At 44.2% G+C, this 17,069-nt stretch overlaps 1 protein-coding gene across 2 annotated transcripts in view; it reads left to right on the top strand.

Annotated features, from left to right (window-relative positions):
• Nucleotides 1-2,423: 2,423 nt before the first annotated feature.
• LOC121286727 (glutathione hydrolase 7) overlaps nt 2,424-17,069 on the top strand; it is a 53,938-nt gene continuing 39,292 nt past the window's right edge. For both annotated transcript variants that reach the window (XM_041203748.1, XM_041203747.1), the window contains exon 1: nt 2,424-2,784. In XM_041203748.1, coding sequence (XP_041059682.1) covers nt 2,613-2,784 — 172 coding nt within the window. In that variant the 5' untranslated portion in view covers nt 2,424-2,612. The remainder of the gene's footprint in view (nt 2,785-17,069) is intronic.

Raw genomic sequence — 17,069 nt, 5'->3', positions numbered from 1 at the left:
TTTTGTAGACATGTATGTGTTTACAATCTTTCTTGTATTAATAAATGTTTAATTTAGTTTTATAAAAATACCTCTTGAGACTTAGTAGACTTATTACTAATGAATTCAAAGCCTGCATCTCTCAACATACAAATTGCTAAAATGGGTTATGACAGTTGTTTCAAGTTTTCCTCTGGGATTTGAACAACTCGGCCTTCACCACTGGCTGTGACATAATGTCATCAGAGGATATAGTCCGTATCAAATAGTCCATGAGTGAAATTCCAAATTACCTTCTGTTCTTTTGAGATAATCCCCCTCTACTGGAAGGTACTATAATTAATGCCTAGCATTTTAGCATTTAAATGCATTTCATTAAGTGAGACAAGCTTTTATTAAGACTTAGGGATCAGAGAAAATTCATAGAGTATTGAGACATCATATAGACACCTGAGACAGGAGATATACTAAAAATATACTTGCCCTAGAGGGAGTGCAGCGAAGGTTCACCAGACTGGTTCCTAGATGACAGGATTGTCGTGTGAGGAGAGATTAGGCTGACTAGGCCTGTATTCACTGGAGTTTAGAACAATGAGAGGAGATCTCATTGAAACATATAAAATTCTGACAGGGATGGACAGACTGGATGCTGGGATGATATTTCCTCTGGCTGGGGGGTCTAGAACAAGGGACCACAGTCTCAGGATATTGGGTAGACCATTTAGAACTGAGATGAGGAGAAACTTCTTTACTCAGGGTGGTGAACGTATGGAATTCTCTCTCACAGAAGGTCGAGGCCAAATCACTGAATATTTTTAAGAAGGAAATAGATAGATTTCTGGACTCAAAAGGCATCAGGGGGTATGGGCAGGTGTACGGCATTGAGATAGAGAATCAGTCACAAACGTATTCCCAGAAGTGCAAAAGGGAGGTCTCACAATAAATAATAAAGTGGATGTAGAGGCTGTAGCTTGAATAGATGAGACAATGAGATAAAAACCTTAGGAAACTCACATACAGAATTAAGTAGAAACCCACATGATCATGAAATTTTGGTGTCTGCCAATAAAACTGAGAATAAATTAATAAGAGAGACAAAACAAAAGGAGTTAGATAGTTTGAGAATCTGGGAGTTTATTCTGAGGTACCAGATAAAGGTGAATTATCTTTGTTGCATAGGTTGGCTTGCACTTGTACTGGAAAAAGTCTTGCAGATGGAATTTAAGGAGTTTCAAAGAGAAACTGTCTGACCCAGATGTTAGAGTGGACTCTCATGCTGCTGGAAAAAAAATCATTACAATATATTAGTGGGATTTTAGGTCAATCGACATAAAAGCTGCATTTCTGCAGGGCAATATTTTCAGAGAATTATTTCAGAAACTGCTTTAAGAAGCAGAATACTTTAACGCCTCCTCATCTGTGTTGCTGGTGTCACTATGGTCAGTTAGCTAATGTCGTAGGCACAATGTTAAATACAAAAGCAAAGTCATGTGGGTGCTGGAAATTTGAAATGAAAAAACTGGAAATACTCAGCAGCATCTGTGGAGAGGAAAACAAAGTTAACGTTTCAGGTCAATGACCTCCCATCATTGTTAAATAGCATGGCCATTAACTCAAAACATTGGGCGAGATTTTAACTTATGGAAAACCCACTTACATACATAGTTAAAATCGGGCCCAAATTAACTCTCCCCACAGATGCCACTGGGCCTGCTGTTTAGCTTCAGCAATTTTCTGTTTTTCTTTCAGATTGCCAGCATCCGCAGTATTTTGCTTTTGGACTAAAAGTTGAGTTGGACTGTGGAACACCAACAAGCTGACGCAGGGATTGAGAAACAATGAGAAGCCTGGTATTTTCACTGCATCAGCTGCAACAGCACAATTCTGCTTAAAGAAATCCAGCTAACAGGGAATGGTGGGCTTGACTTGTATCGTGAACATTTATTGGTCTCGGGTCCGCCTTCATCCTCTGCAGTGCAGTACAGCACTCATTCTCATTCCTGGCGTGGTAACATTTCTTGAAAAAAGCATTACCACTCAACACACCACAGTCCTTTGACTTTAGTAACAAACATCAGGTAACTATATATATATATATATATATATAATTATACATAAATTTACATTAAAAACTTTCTATTGTAATATTAAATACTTAAAATTAATAACGTATAAAATTATGCATAAATATATCCACAAACAAATATATCTAGATATAATCAGAATATATCTAGATATATACACAACTTATATCCAGATATGCGCACAGATTACAATGTTATGGTTGTGTCATCAGATCCTTACGCTTTTTATTTGAATCTAGCTCTCCGCCCACTTAATTCTTCTGAAAGAAAATACTCTCCATTCTGGCTTGTACCTGCCGACGCGCTTCCCCACTTCCTTCAAGGAAGGGTTGCGGGGTATATATATACCCCCGCACGCGCGCGCACACACACACACAGACACAACGCAACACAGAGAGAAAGCGACAGTGTATCACTGCGGGGGGAAGAGTGAAAGCAATTGGGCTGTCTCAGGATTTCCTATTGCTCTGCTCATCCCCTCCTCACCCCTTTTCACATCTCTTTATGGTGAGGCGGATAGATTAGAGGAGAGGGATATACACACACACAATGGCAGAGGAAGAGGCCCGTCAGGAGACGAACCTCGGGGCCTATTCGCCGGTAGATTACATGAGCATCACTAGCTTCCCCCGGCTGCCTGAAGACGACGCCGGCTCCACTGACAATGTCCTGCGCTACCGCAAAGAGGATGACTCGTCTCTCTGCGATCCGGACACGACAGGTTGGTCATAGCCATTTATTGAAAATAAACGTATCTAATGATTGTATATCTGTGCAGCTGTAAATATGTTATTTATTTATTATATAATGTGTTAACATTTATGTTTTATTATATGTAAAATACAGGTATTTATTTTCCAATGGGTTTATGTATTTAGTTGTGAGACTAATGTGGCTATCAGATGTTAAACTGTAAGATTATTGACAATCGACAAGGAAATGCCTGCGCATTGTTTTAACACCATCTTCTGCAGACCTGTCAAATTAATCTCTTCGGATTCATTGGCCTGGCTTGTGCATTGTGTCACAATGTGCTTGAAGCACTGTATTGTTGGCTTAATTGAACTGGGTTGGCCGTCCTCGGCAGGACTGCTGATTTATAAGTGGTAGCCTGAAGCCTGTTTCTCTCTTGGCAATGACAGCAACTTCTATTGGCAATGACTGGGAACTTGATCTTCTGCAAAGCCTCCAGCAGAGGTTGGATCTAGGGAAAAAAAATCAGCCCTGTCTGCTCGGAAGATCCAGCTATTGGAAATCAAGTGGAAGGCCCCAGGTGCGAAGTTCGAAGAAAATTCATTATGTATCAAAGCTTTTTTCCATCTCTGTCTCCAGGAAGTAGTTTCATTGCTGGTGGGCAATGATCCATTAAACAATAAGCTAAGCATCGATTCTGGATAGCAAGTTGAAGTCTTTAGAGAAGTTAAAAGCAAAACACTGTGGATGCTGGAAATCTGAAATAAAAACTTCTGATGAAGGGTCATATGGACTCGAAACGTCAACTGTATTCCTCTCTGCAGATGCTGTCAGACCTGCTGAGTTTTTCCAGGTATTTTTGTTTTTGTCTTTAGAGAAGTTGGTGGATAACTTTCCCCCTACATTCAACGTTATTGGTTCCGACATGGTCAAATCTTCGGCATCCCTCCATTTCAGGTGGGTTGGCTATGATGGATTGGGAAACGTTACTTAAAGAGATGACGGTGGATAGGCAATGGCAAACGTTCAAAGAGCACATGGGTGAACTGCAACAATTGTTTATTCCTGTCTGGCGCAAAAGTAAAACAGGAAAGGTGGCCAAACCATGGCTTACAAGGGAAATTAGAGATAGTATTCAATGCAAGGAAGAGGCATACAAATTGGCCAGAACAAACAACAGACCTGAGGATTAGGAGCAGTTTAGAATTCAACAAAGGAGGACCAAGGGATTGATTAATAAGAGGAAAATAGAGTACGAGAGTAAGCTTTCAGGGAACATAAAAACTGACTGTAAAAGTTTCTATAGGTATGTGAAGAGAAAAAGATTGAAGACAAATGTAGGTCCCTTACTGTCAGAAACAGGAGAATCTATAATAGGGAACAAAGAAATGGCTGACCAACTAAATACATACTTTGGTTTTGCCTTCACAAAGGAGGACACTAATAGCATACCAGAAATGTTGGAGAACACAGGCTTTAGTGAGAGGGAGGAAGCGAAAGAAATCAGTATTAGTAGGGAAATGATGTTGGGGAAATTGAGGGGATTGAAGACCAATAAATTCCCGGGCCCTGATAATCTACATCCCAGAGTACTTAAGGAAGTGGCCCAAGAAATAGTGGATGGATTGGTGGTCATCTTCTGAGATTCTATAGACTGTGGAACAGTTCCTACAGATTGGAGGGTAGCTAATGTAACCCCACTATTTAAAAAGGGAGGCAGAGAGAAAACAGGGAATTATAGACCTGTCAGCCTGACGTTGGTATTGGGGAAAATTTTTAGAGTCCATTATAAAAGATTTAATAGCTGAGCACATGGAAAACAGTGGCAGAATCGGACAGAGTCGGCATGGATTAATGAAAGGGAAATCATGCTTGACAAATCTACTAGAATTTTTCAAGGATATAACTAGTAGAGTTGATGAGGGGGAGCCAGTGGATATGGTTTATCTGGACTTTCAGAAGGCTTTTGACAAAGTCCCACATAAGAAATCAGCATGTAAAATTAAAGCACATGGGATTGAGGGTAGTGTATTGAGATGGATAGAAAACTGGTTGGCAGACAGGAAACAAAGAGTAGGAATAAACTGATCTTTTGCCGAATGGCAGGCAGTGACTAGTGGGGTACCGCAGGGATCAGTGCTGGGGCTTCAATTATTCACAATATAAATGATTTAGATGAGGGAATTAAATGTAATATCTCCAGACTTGCAGATGACACAAAGCTGGGTGGGAGGGTGAGCTGTGAGGAGGATGCAGAGATGCTTCAGTGTGATTTGGACAAGCTGAGTGAGTGGGCAAATTCATGGCAGATGCAGTATAACGTGGATAAATGTGAGGTTATCCATTTTGGTAGCAAAAACAGGAAGGCAGATTACTATCTGAATGGCTATAAATTGAGAGAGGGGAATGTGCAATGAGACCTGGGTGTCCTTGTACAGCAGCCGCTGAAGGTAAGCATGCAGGTGCAGCAGGCGGTAAAGAAGGCAAATGTTATGTTGGCCTTCATAGCCAGAGGATTCGAGTACAGGAACAAGGATGTCTTGCTGCAATTGTACAGGGCCTTGGTGAGACCACACCTGGAATATCATGTGCAGTTTTGGTCTCCTTATCTGAGGAAGGATGTACTTGCTATAGAGGGAAGCGAAGGTTTACCTGACTGATTCCTGGGATGGCGGGACTGACGTATGAGAAGAGATTGAGTCGATTAGGATTATATTCGCTGGAGTTCAGAAGAATGAGGGGGGATCTCATAGAAACCTATAAAATTCTAACAGGACTAGACAGGGTAGATGCAGCAAGGATGTTCCCGATGGTGGGGGAGTCCAGAACCAGGGGTCACAGTCCGAGGATATGGGGTAGACCATTTAGGACTGAGATGAGGAGAAATTTCTTCACCCAGCGAGCCTGTGGAATTCATTACCATAGAAAGTATTTGAGACCAAAACATTGTTTGTTTTCAAGAAGCAGTTAGATATAGCTCTTGGGGCGAAAGGGATCAAAGGGTATGGGGAGAAAGCAGGAGCAGGCTATTGAGTTGGATGATCAGCCATGATCACAATGAATGGCGGAGCAGGCTCGAAGGGCCGAATGGCCTACAACTGCTCCTAGTTTCTATGTTTCTATGTGTCTTCAGGTGGTGTACCTTAAGCTGATGGCTGAAAAGGCCAATCCTTGAGAGGCAAGTTCTGTCATAAGTGCTTGTCACATTTGCAGCTTCTAATGCAGTTTGTGTGCTAGTACAGCAAGCAACTAGGAAGGCAAACTTGCCTGTTGGCCTTTATTACAAGGGGATTGGAGTACAGGAGTAAAGACATCTTACAGAGCAGAGTTGGGGTAAGACCACATCCGGAGTACTGTGTGCAGTTTTGGTCTCCACGTTTAAGAAAGGATATACCTGCATTGGGGTGGTGAGTGAAGGCTCACTAAATTGGTCCCTGGGATAAGGGGGTTGTCCTGTGATGAGAGGCTGAGTAAATTGGGCTTATATTCTCTGCAGTTTAGAAGAATGAGAGGTGATCCCATTGAAACAAGCAAGATTCTGAAGGGGCTTGATTGAGTAGATGCTGAGAGATAGATTCCCCAACCAGCTGAAACAAAAATGTGGGGGTACAATCTCAGGATAAGGGACTGATCATTTGGGACTGAGATGTGGAGAAATTACTTCACTCAAAGGGTTGTGAATTCTCCACCCCAGAGGGATGCGGATGCTTCATCATTGAATACATTTAAGGCTGCGATAGATAGATTTTTGGTCTCTCAGGAAGTCAAGGGATATGGGAGCAGCTAGGGAAGTGCCTGGATGCCCAAGGTCAGCCATGATTGTATTGAATGGCAGAGCAGGCTCGATGGACCGTGTAGTCTACTCCTGCTCCTATTTCTTATGTCCAAGTGTCATTGAGAGTTGTTGTTTTTGGCATTGGCATCCGTTGCAAAGCCACTGTAGCCTCCACTCACCGCAATAGTGACGCACACCAGGCTGCAGGAGGTGTCCACATTTTCCTCTGTCGTCATCTAGTGACCCTTGGGTGTGATAATCGATGTTTAGGGCCTTCATGTCACGCTTGCCAGCATCCTTGAGCTTTGGACGTCCGACTGATTGGCTGGCTCCGGCTACCTCACCATACAGAAAGTCATTGGGTATGTGACCGTCTTTCATCCCCTGCGCACATTCCTGAGCTAACAAAGCCACCTCTGTTTGATGAGTGCTGACAAATGTGGGAGATCTGCCTTTGGGAGGACTGCTTCCTTCGTAATTTTATCCTGCCAGAATATACCCAGATAGTGAAGATGGAAATTGTTGAGCTTCTTTTCTTGATAGCTGTAAGCCTTCCGTGTTTCACAGCCATACAACAGGGTGCTGAGAACACAGGCCTCACAAACCATCAGCTTGGTCCTAAGGGTCAGCTTGATGTTCTTCCACGTGCGTTTTGTGAGCCAGCCAAAGGTGGTAGCTGCTTTCCCTGTGCGTGTATCAAGTTCTGGATCAAGGGGCAGATTATCTGTCATCGTGAACCCAAGGGAGCAGACTTTGGTAACCACTTCTAGTGGGGTTTTATTTACTGTGATCAGGAGTGGAGCTGCAACACCCTTGTCCCATGACCACATTTTTCTTGATGCTTATAGACAGGGAGAACAAGTTACAGGCATGGCTTGAGGCAGTCCATGTGTCTTTGTAGCTGAGTTTCCATGTGGGTAACTAACACAGCATTGTCAGCGTAGATAATTCTCTGATCAGGACACAATGTGCTTTGTCCTCACTTTCAATCTTGATTATTGGACTTGCCTAGTATGCAAGTTAACTCCTTCCATATCTGCAGGGAAGACAAAGGTCAGGAGGTTGGAGTAGAAGAAATACCGATGCTGGTATCAATGAAGCTTGGAAGTCACTAAGCTCAATCGTTTTCTTTTTATTTGTTTGTTCACAGGATGTGAGCACCATTGGCTAGGCCAACTTTTATTGCCCATGGGAAGGTGATAGTGAGCTGCCTTCTGGAACCTCTGCAGTCCAGGTGCAGTAGGAACACTCGCAGTGCTGTTAGGAAGGGAGTTCCAGGATTTTGACCCAGCGGCAGTTGAAGGAACGGTGATATACTTCCAAGTCAGGATGATGTGTGGCTTGGAGGGGAACTTCCAGGTGGTGGTGTTCCCATGTGTCTGCTGCCCTTGTCCTTCTAGATGGTAGAGGTTGCGGGTTTGGAAGGTGCTGTCGAAGGAGCTCTGGCGCTCCAGGGGCATCATTTGGTAAAAGTGGAACCCGCAACAAGGATCGGTTTGAGATCGACTCAGCTGAGATGATATCTGTCATTGATGCAACAAACAAAGCCTACATGATGCACAACAAAACCCGAACAGCTAAAATACTGCACAATCTGAAAATAGCCAAGACAGCCATGCAAAAGACACTATTCTGGGCAAATAAGCAGTGGACAATGGAAATCTACAAGCTGTGTACGAAGGAATCAACTTTGGCCTACCATCGCCAAAGTTGCTCCCCCCCACCTCCGAAGTCAGCAGATGGTGAAGTACTCACCAACAGAATTAAACAGATGTTCCGCTGGGCATCTCCCCGTCCGTGCTTAACACTCTCCTGGAGCTTCCTGTCATGGATAAGTAAGATGAAGAGATGAAGGACCTTCATCACTTGAGCTCACAAGGACCATAGATTGCTTAGCAAACCAAAACGCACACAGTACGGATGGAATCCTAGCCAAACTGCTCAAGCACGGAAAGTCCCATCTATTGCCATGCCTTTATGATCATCTTCTTTGATGGAAAATAGGCTCCCTTCCACAGGGGATGTGTGATGCAAAAATAATCGCACTTTACGAAAACAGAGAAAGGCTACAGTGGAGACTGCAGCAACGACAGGGGTGTATCATTCCTCAGCATCTTGTGGAAGGCCTTTGTTAGGGTCATACTTCAAAGACTGTCTACTTGCAGACTAAGTCTACCCAGAAACACATTATGTTTTGTCGTGCCAGCAGATCTCTGGTGGACATGGTCTTCTCCATATGCTGGTTACAAGATAAGGGAACAGGGTATACCTCTTAGTCAGGTATTCAATATCGTCAGCAGAGCAGGACTCCACAAGATTTTGGGGAAAATTGACCGTTCACCAGAGCTTCTCGGTCTCATCCACTGCTTCCATGACAACACGCATTGCACTGTATGATTTGATGGCTCCACTTCAGGCAGTTTCAGGTTGGTAACTGTAGGTCTGTCTGGAGATTTTCATTCTGCTCTCAGTGGTTCTGCACGTGCACTCCCCGGGTTGAGACAGCCTGTCTGCCCTGCATCGCACATATGGCAGAATAGGCTCGAATGGCCGTATTTCCTGCTCTTATTGCTTCTGTTCTTTGTACTTCTCCCCAGTCATAAGAGAATGCATATCCTTTCCTAACACCACTGTGGGTGCGCCTGCAGCGGTTCAAGAAGTCAGCTCACCACCACCCAAAGGCAATTAGGGATGGGCAATAAATGCCGGCCTAGCCAGCAACACCCACATCGTCTGAAAGAATTTTTAAAATCTGGTTGTTTTTTGAAAATTACTATTGAATCTGCTTCCACCAGCTTTTTAGGCAGTGCATTCTAGATTATAGCCACTCTTTTTTTTTTAAAAAAAAATCTGTTCATCTCTCTTTTTCTTTGACAAGTTGCCTTAAATTTGTGTCTTCTGACTGCCAACCCAGAGGCTTGGAAACCATTTCTCCTTATTCTATCAAGATTCCTCACTCCTTGTATCATTGTTCTCTCTTCATGGCACATATTAGAGCCAGGCTGTTCAGGGGTGTCAGGAGGTACTTCTTCATGTTGGAGGTTAGTTGAAATCTGGGACTCTCTCCTCCAGCTGTTGAGTCTATGCGTTAGTTAAAAAATTCAAAACTCAGATTGATAAACTTTTGTTAGGCAAGAGTATTAAGGGTTATGGAACCGAAGAGGGTAAATGAAGGAGATGAAGATCACCCATGATCTAATTGAATAATTGAACAGGCTCGGGAGGCTGAATGGCCGACTCATTTTCTTTTCACCAAATCTGCACACTACAAGATTATTCTGGTCGACGAGAATAGCTGAATTACTTTTCTCTACCAGTAACTGTTTTCTCCAGATCTCCTTCCACAATGTCATTCGTTTTCACCTCAGGCACAAAGTATGAAGATCTGATGGAATTTGACCCTGTTCAGCTTTTCCCCTGTTTCATACCTCATGCCAGGAACTGGTCTCCATAATGCTGCTCACTAGTGTGTGCCAACATTCATGATGCCACCTTACAATTACTTACTGACACTGTCCCTTAACCCAGCCAGTGTGTTCATCCAGTATATACTTGTGTAAAAATCGAATTTCTGAGAACTATATTTGCCTAACAAAATTGATAAGGGGTTGACTTTTAGGTGGGTAATGTTTTTGAGCGGCTTACTTTCAGGCACACCTGCCTGACACACCTAACATGGCTCTCAAAAGAATCCACATGGTGATGGAGGAAGCGGTGCCCACATCAGGCTTCGATTCTCTCGCTCTCCTTTCAGTAAGGGGCTTCCCCCACTCCCCCACACCTGGGGAAGGAAGCGCCTGCCTTGGCTGAGCCTACGGTTTCAATGCTGCTTGGAAGGCCAGTGGAAGGAAAGAAAAGGAAAGGGCTGCACTGTTAGAAAATGTCACACTGACAGTTCCCAGCCCTTGACCTAGGCCTTGGTGCAGGGGGTTTGGACCAAGTTGGCATTCACAAGGGCCCACCAATTAGCTAGGCCTGAGCCTCCTCTCCCCTCCCCTCCCCAGGAAGGCTGAGGGCGATGATTGATTGAGGACACAAGGTCCTTTATTTAACACAAGTTCATTTATTTAAAGTTTGCTCTGGCAGTTAGTCCCTGCATCCTGTTTCCTCTTTGAGCTGTAGATTACACTGATCTGTCAGTTTCGCCTCCCACAAAAATCACAATCAATCTGCGATCTTCCTGTCTTAATTGAAAAGTCAGAACTGGAGGAAAAATGGTAGGTGTAATTTTTTTATAATGGAGAATGAATTGTGGTTTTTGATGTGATGTAGAGATTATACTTTGGTTCTGAAATTTTTGGGCTTTGATCCCTGAAAAGGTAGGATTGACTTTTTTATATGATGTCTATGAAAAACTATGGTTTTTTGGGCCAAAATTCATGGGGTCAACTTGTATGTGAGATTGACTTTTACATGGGTATATATGGTAGTTTTCATGGATCTATGCTGGTTTCCTGGAAGTCAGGATGTTTTCACTATGCGATACAGCTGAGGGAGGGAGAACCGCACATCTGTCAGCAGCTGCATTCTTGTTGGGCTAGAGGACCTTTGGTTAGTTAGCAACATTGAGCCATTGAATTCTCCGGTCTCTCTCTCTCTTTCTGTCTGATCCGTGTGTTTGTGACTATTATGCTGTTGCCAGGTTGGGAACCATGCCACCCATCCAAACAAAGCACACCCGACAAAAAAAATCATAACAATACAAAGTGAATAATCTTGCGATAACTGTTCATTACGTTGGAAGATATCTAATTACTCTTAACAGGGAAAGCAAGAAATTAGATGTGTTTAAGATCAGCCACCAGACAATACTAAACGTTGATCTTGGGTTGATCCTCAGTACATGTCTGTTACTCACTCCTTTCTCACTTCTTGTTCTCTGCCTTTCGATTAGTTTCTCCTTCTCCATCTCCACAGATACTCTGTATTCGCCCCACTCTCTGTAGATGCCTCATCTGCTTTTCCTTTTTTATCTGCATGTTGTCATCTCTGTTATATTTTCAGACACCCTCCTTTTCTCATCACCTTTTTGGAATACAGTACTTGAAGCCAGACTGTTCTGACCTGCTATAAAAACAAAAAAACTGCGGATGCTGGAAATCCAAAACAAAAACAGAACTACCTGGAAAAACTCAGCAGGTCTGGCAGCATCGGCGGAGAAGAAAAGAGTTGACGTTTCGAGTCCTCATGACCCTTCGACAGAACTTGAGTTCGAGTCCAGGAAAGAGCTGAAATATAAGCTGGTTTAAGGTGTGTGTGTGGGGGGCGGAGAGATAGAGAGACAGAGAGGTGGAGGGGGTTGGTGTGGTTGTAGCGACAAACAAGCAGTGATAGAAGCAGATCATCAAAAGATGTCAACAACAATAGTACAATAGAACACATAGGTGTTAAAGTTAAAGTTGGTGATATTATCTAAACGAATGTGCTAATTAAGAATGGATGGTAGGGCACTCAAGGTATAGCTCAAAAAAAAAACCCACTAGAGCTATACCTTGAGTGCCCTACCATCCATTCTTAATTAGCACATTCGTTTAGATAATATCACCAACTTTAACTTTAACACCTATGTGTTCTATTGTACTATTGTTGTTGACATCTTTTGATGATCTGCTTCTATCACTGCTTGTTTGTCGCTACAACCACACCAACCCCCTCCACCTCTCTGTCTCTCTATCTCTCCGCCCCCCACACACACACCTTAAACCAGCTTATATTTCAGCTCTTTCCTGGACTCGAACTCAAGTTCTGTCGAAGGGTCATGAGGACTCGAAACGTCAACTCTTTTCTTCTCCGCCGATGCTGCCAGACCTGCTGAGTTTTTCCAGGTAGTTCTGTTTTTGTTCTGACCTGCTGATGCCTTTAAAATTGCCTCACTTGCCCTCGTGCATGAAGGAATGAGTGAGGAGATACTTCTCACTCAAGCCTCAATAATCTTCTTCCTGCTGTCCATAAAACTTCTGGCATGGGCAGCCGGGTGGAAGCGGGCAGCCTGGTTTTTATTTTCAGCTCCGTTTTTTAAAGGGTGGGAAGGAAGGTGGGCAGGGGATTCGATCTTCGGGGGCTACCCTTTGCGGGTCGGGGAACACCCCCCCCCCCCCCCCCCCCCCCCAAGATATGGACCCCCTTTTTTCCTAACCTCCCACAGCCTGAAACCCAACACTGCCCTACTCCCTGACCTGCCACAACATTCCCTGCCCAAGAACCTGGACTTCCCAGCTTTGGGGATCCATGGGCCTTCTTACTCCAGCCCCTGCAGAACAGGCAGCAGCCTCTGACGCGCCTTTGCCACTGCCGACATTGATGGAGCTGTCAGCCAATTGGATTTCTGGCAGCACCCGAGGGCAGGACTCTCTTCTCTCTCTCTCTCCCCTCCATCCCCCCCCCCCCCAAGCAAGGAGCTGAAGCCTCCCACATTGCCCTAACATGGCTTAACATAGCCTGCCTGCAGTAGTTCATGGCTGTGGGGTGGGCCGGCATGGAGTGGATCAGCTCTACGCTGACTTTGCTTCTGGTGAGAGGGGGGTGGGGTGAGGTGTCCGCCCGCCCCCCACTCAATCCTATGGCTCTGATAGGTGCAGGCCTGTCCACCAGGAATGGAGGCTCCAGCTTGATGTAGCAGGGAGTGAGAGATTGAGGTAAGGCTTGAAGAAATGAAGAAACTTAGGGTTTGGGTGCTGGGGTTGGCAGAGAACAAGAAGGCCATGTTTGAGAAACAGTGGAGATGCTGGGGCCTGGGGAGAGTGAGACCCATACAATTACACTGAGGATGTTAGAGGCAGGAGCCAGTTGAGGAGACAAACAAGGCCATAGAGTCATAGAGGTCTCCAACACAGAAAAAGGCCCTTCGGCCCATTGAGTCTCCGCCGGTCAAACAAGTACCTAACTATTCTAATCCCATTTTCCAGCAATAGGACCATAGCCTTTTATGCCATGTCATTGCAAGTGCACATCCAAATACTCCTTAAATGTTATGAGGGTTTCTGCCTCTATCACCCTTTCAGGCAGTGAGTTCCAGATTCCCACCACCCTCTGGATGAAAAAATTCTTCCTCACGTCCCCTCTAAACCTCCTGCCCCTTACCTTAAATCTATGCCCCCTGGTTATTAATCCCGCCACCAAGGGGAAAAGTTCCTCCCTGTCTACCCTATCTTTGCCCCTCATAATTTTATACACCTCAATCATGTCCCCCCTCAATCTCCTCTGCTCCATGGGAAATAACCCCAGTATATCAACCTCTCCTCATAACTAAAACTCTCCAGCCCAGGCAATAACCTGGTAAATCTCCTCTGCATTCTCTCTAGTGCAATCACATCCTTCCTATAATGCGGATTCCAGAACTGCATGCAATACTCTAACTGTGGCCTAACCAGTGTTTTATACAGTTCCAGCATAACCTCCTTGCTCTTATGTTCTATGCCTTGGCTAATAAAGGCAAGTATCCCATATGCCTTCTTAACCACCTTATCTACCTGTCCCGCTACCTTAAGGGACTGGTGGACATGCACACCAAGGTCCCTCTGCTCCTCGGTACTTCCCAGGGCCCTACCATTCATCGTGTATTCCCGTGCTTTGTTTGTCCTGCCCAAGTGCATCACCTCACGCTTATCTGAATTAAATTCCATTTGCCACTGATCAGCCCATCTGACCAGCCCATCTCTATCCTCCTGCAATCTAAGGCTCTCCTCCTCACTATTTACCACCCCACCAATTTTCATGTCATTTGCGAATTTACTGATCAACCCTCCTACATTCAAATCTAAATCGTTTATATATACCACAAACAGCAAGGGACCCAACACCGATCCCTGTGGAACCCCACGGGACACAGGCATTCAGTCACAAAAACACCCCTCGGCCATCACCCTCTGCTTCCTGCCACTCAGCCAATTCTGGATCCAATTTGCCAAATTGCCTTGGATCCCATGGGCTCTTACTTTCGTTATCAGTCTCTCATGTGGGACCTTATCAAAAGCCTTGCTGAAGTCCAGTTAGACTATGTCAAATGCATTGCCCTCATCTACACACCTGGTCACCTCTTCGAAAAATTCAATCAAGTTGGTCAGACATGACCTCCCCTTAACAAAACCATGCTGACTGTCTTTGATTAATCCCTGCCTCTCCAAGTGTAGATTAATTCTGTCCCTCAGAATTGCTTCCAATAGTTTCCCCACCACTGAGGTTAGACTGACTGGCCTGAAGTTCCCTGGTTTATCCCTTCTCCCCTTCTTGAATAACGGTACCACATTGGCTGTCCTCCAGTCCTCTGGCACCTCTCCTGTGGCCACAGAGGTATTGAAATTATTGCCAGCGCCCTGCTATCTCCTTCCTTGCCTCACTTAACAGCCTGGGATACATTTCATCCGGGCCTGGAGATTTATCTACTTTTAAGCCTGCCAGCCCACTTAGAACCTCCTCCCTTTCTATGCTAATTTCTTTAACTATATCACAGTCCTTCTGCCTGATTTCCATACCCACGTCGTCCCTCTCACTTGTGAACACCAACACAAAGTATTCATTTAGATCCCTACCTACATCTTCTGGCTCCACACACAAGTTACCACTATGGTAACTTAATGGTCCTTAATGGGACCTACTGTTTCTCTAGTTATCCTCTTACTCTTAATGTACTTGTAAAATAACTTTATATTTTCCTTTATTTTACCTGCCAATGTTTTTTCATGCCCCCTTTTTGCTCTCCTAATTTCCTTTTTAAGTTTCTCCCCTACACATTCTATCCACCTCTAGGGCTTTTGTTGTTTTGAGCCATCAGTATCTGCCATAAGCCTCCCTTTTTTTCTTTATCCAATCCTGTGTATCTCTCAACATCCAGGGTTCCCTGGATTTGTTGATCCCAACCTTTGTCTTTACTGGAATATGTTGGCCCTGTACTCTTCCTAATTCCTTCTTGAATGAATCCCACTGTTCTGATGCAGATTTACCTAAAAATAGCTGCTCCCAGTCCACTCTGGTCAAATCATATCTGATCTTATTAAAATCGGCATTCCCCCAATTTAGAACTCTGACTTCTGGCCCATCCTTGTCCTTTTCCATAACAACCTTGAATCTAATGGAGTTATGATCACTATCTGCAAAATGCTCCCCTACTGATACCTCTACCACTTGCCCATCTTCATTCCCTAACATTAAGTCCAGGACTGCCCCCTCTCTTGTAGGACCTTCTACGTACTGGCTTAAAAAGCTCTCCTGGATGCATTTTAAGAATTCTGCTCCCTCTAAACCTATCACACTATGACTAACCCAGTTAATGTTGGGGAAGTTGAAATCCCCCACTATTATTACCCTATTATTTTTACACTTCTATGAAATTTGCCTACCTATCTGCTCTTCTATTTCTGTCTGACTGTTTGGGAGCCTACAGTACACTCCCAGCAATGTGATCGCTCCTTTTTTGTTTTTCAATTCTACCCATATGGCTTTATTTGAGGAGCCTTCTAAGATGTCATCCCTCCTTACTGCTGTAATTGATTCCTTCATCAATATTGCGATACACCCTCCTCTTTTACCTACTTTTGTTTTATACTTACTTTTAGCCTCCCTCCTAATAAGCTTAAGCACAGCTCCATGAAAGTAAAAATTGGCCCTTGTAACCAAGTAAATAATATTACACTTTATGTTACCACAGACCATCAGATCTCAGAAAGCAGATGAACAGTGATGGATAGAGGAACAGACAAGGTGGAACCCCTCTCTCTTGCACAAATACATTGCCTTAGCTGTAATATGACCCCCTGCTTTCAGATTGTATTGTTACTGTAATAATATGGAACCTTTGGGCCTTTGCTTTGCATTAGTCCCTGGGCTCTCCCCTCTCTGCCTAATGAGGCTTTGTTAATTTGTGCTAATCCCGAATAGCAGTTTCTGCAGCTACTCCTCGTTAACAAGCTTTTGAATGGTTTGCAGGCAGTATCTCCACCTCCGCAGGCCTTAATTTTCACCACATTTTTGTCTGTTTCATCCTGAGTATGGGTGAATGGACAATGGACAAGACATGCCAAGAAGAAAATCAGACACAAATACATAGATACTGTGTGTCCAGAGTCACACATTTCTCAGACCAGGTAAGGATAGCAGATTTCCTTCCCTAAAAGACATTAGTGAACAAATTGGGATTTTGCAACTTTCCAATAGTTTCATGGTCACCATTACTGATACTAGAGTTTTATTCCATACTTATTTAATTGGGAGCTGTGGGTAGTGTACCTACGTTTGAGCCAAAAAGGTTGAGCATCAACTTGTAAATCCTTCCACCATACGGCAGTGGCAGGCGGTAAGAGCAGGAGAGCTTCCTGGTCAGCCACGTGATGGAAAGAAAATTGGACCCTCTACCATCACTAGTCACAGCAACGGACTAAAAATGCATGTTGCTACAGCAACTCGGACTCCTTTGGGGGGCGGGGGGGCAGTTGGCTGGACAGCTGGTGTGGATCAGATTGGTACCAACAGCACAGGGTTCGATCCCTGTCCTGATGAGCATGAGTTTGGGACCTGCCTCTTTTCCCTGCCTGTGGTGGAGGGCA

This window comes from Carcharodon carcharias, chromosome 14 (genome assembly GCF_017639515.1).
Source record: "Carcharodon carcharias isolate sCarCar2 chromosome 14, sCarCar2.pri, whole genome shotgun sequence".
Taxonomy (NCBI): Eukaryota; Metazoa; Chordata; class Chondrichthyes; order Lamniformes; family Lamnidae; genus Carcharodon; species Carcharodon carcharias.
Note: the sequence above shows the minus strand (reverse complement) of the source record. Positions and strands in the feature narration are given on the sequence as shown.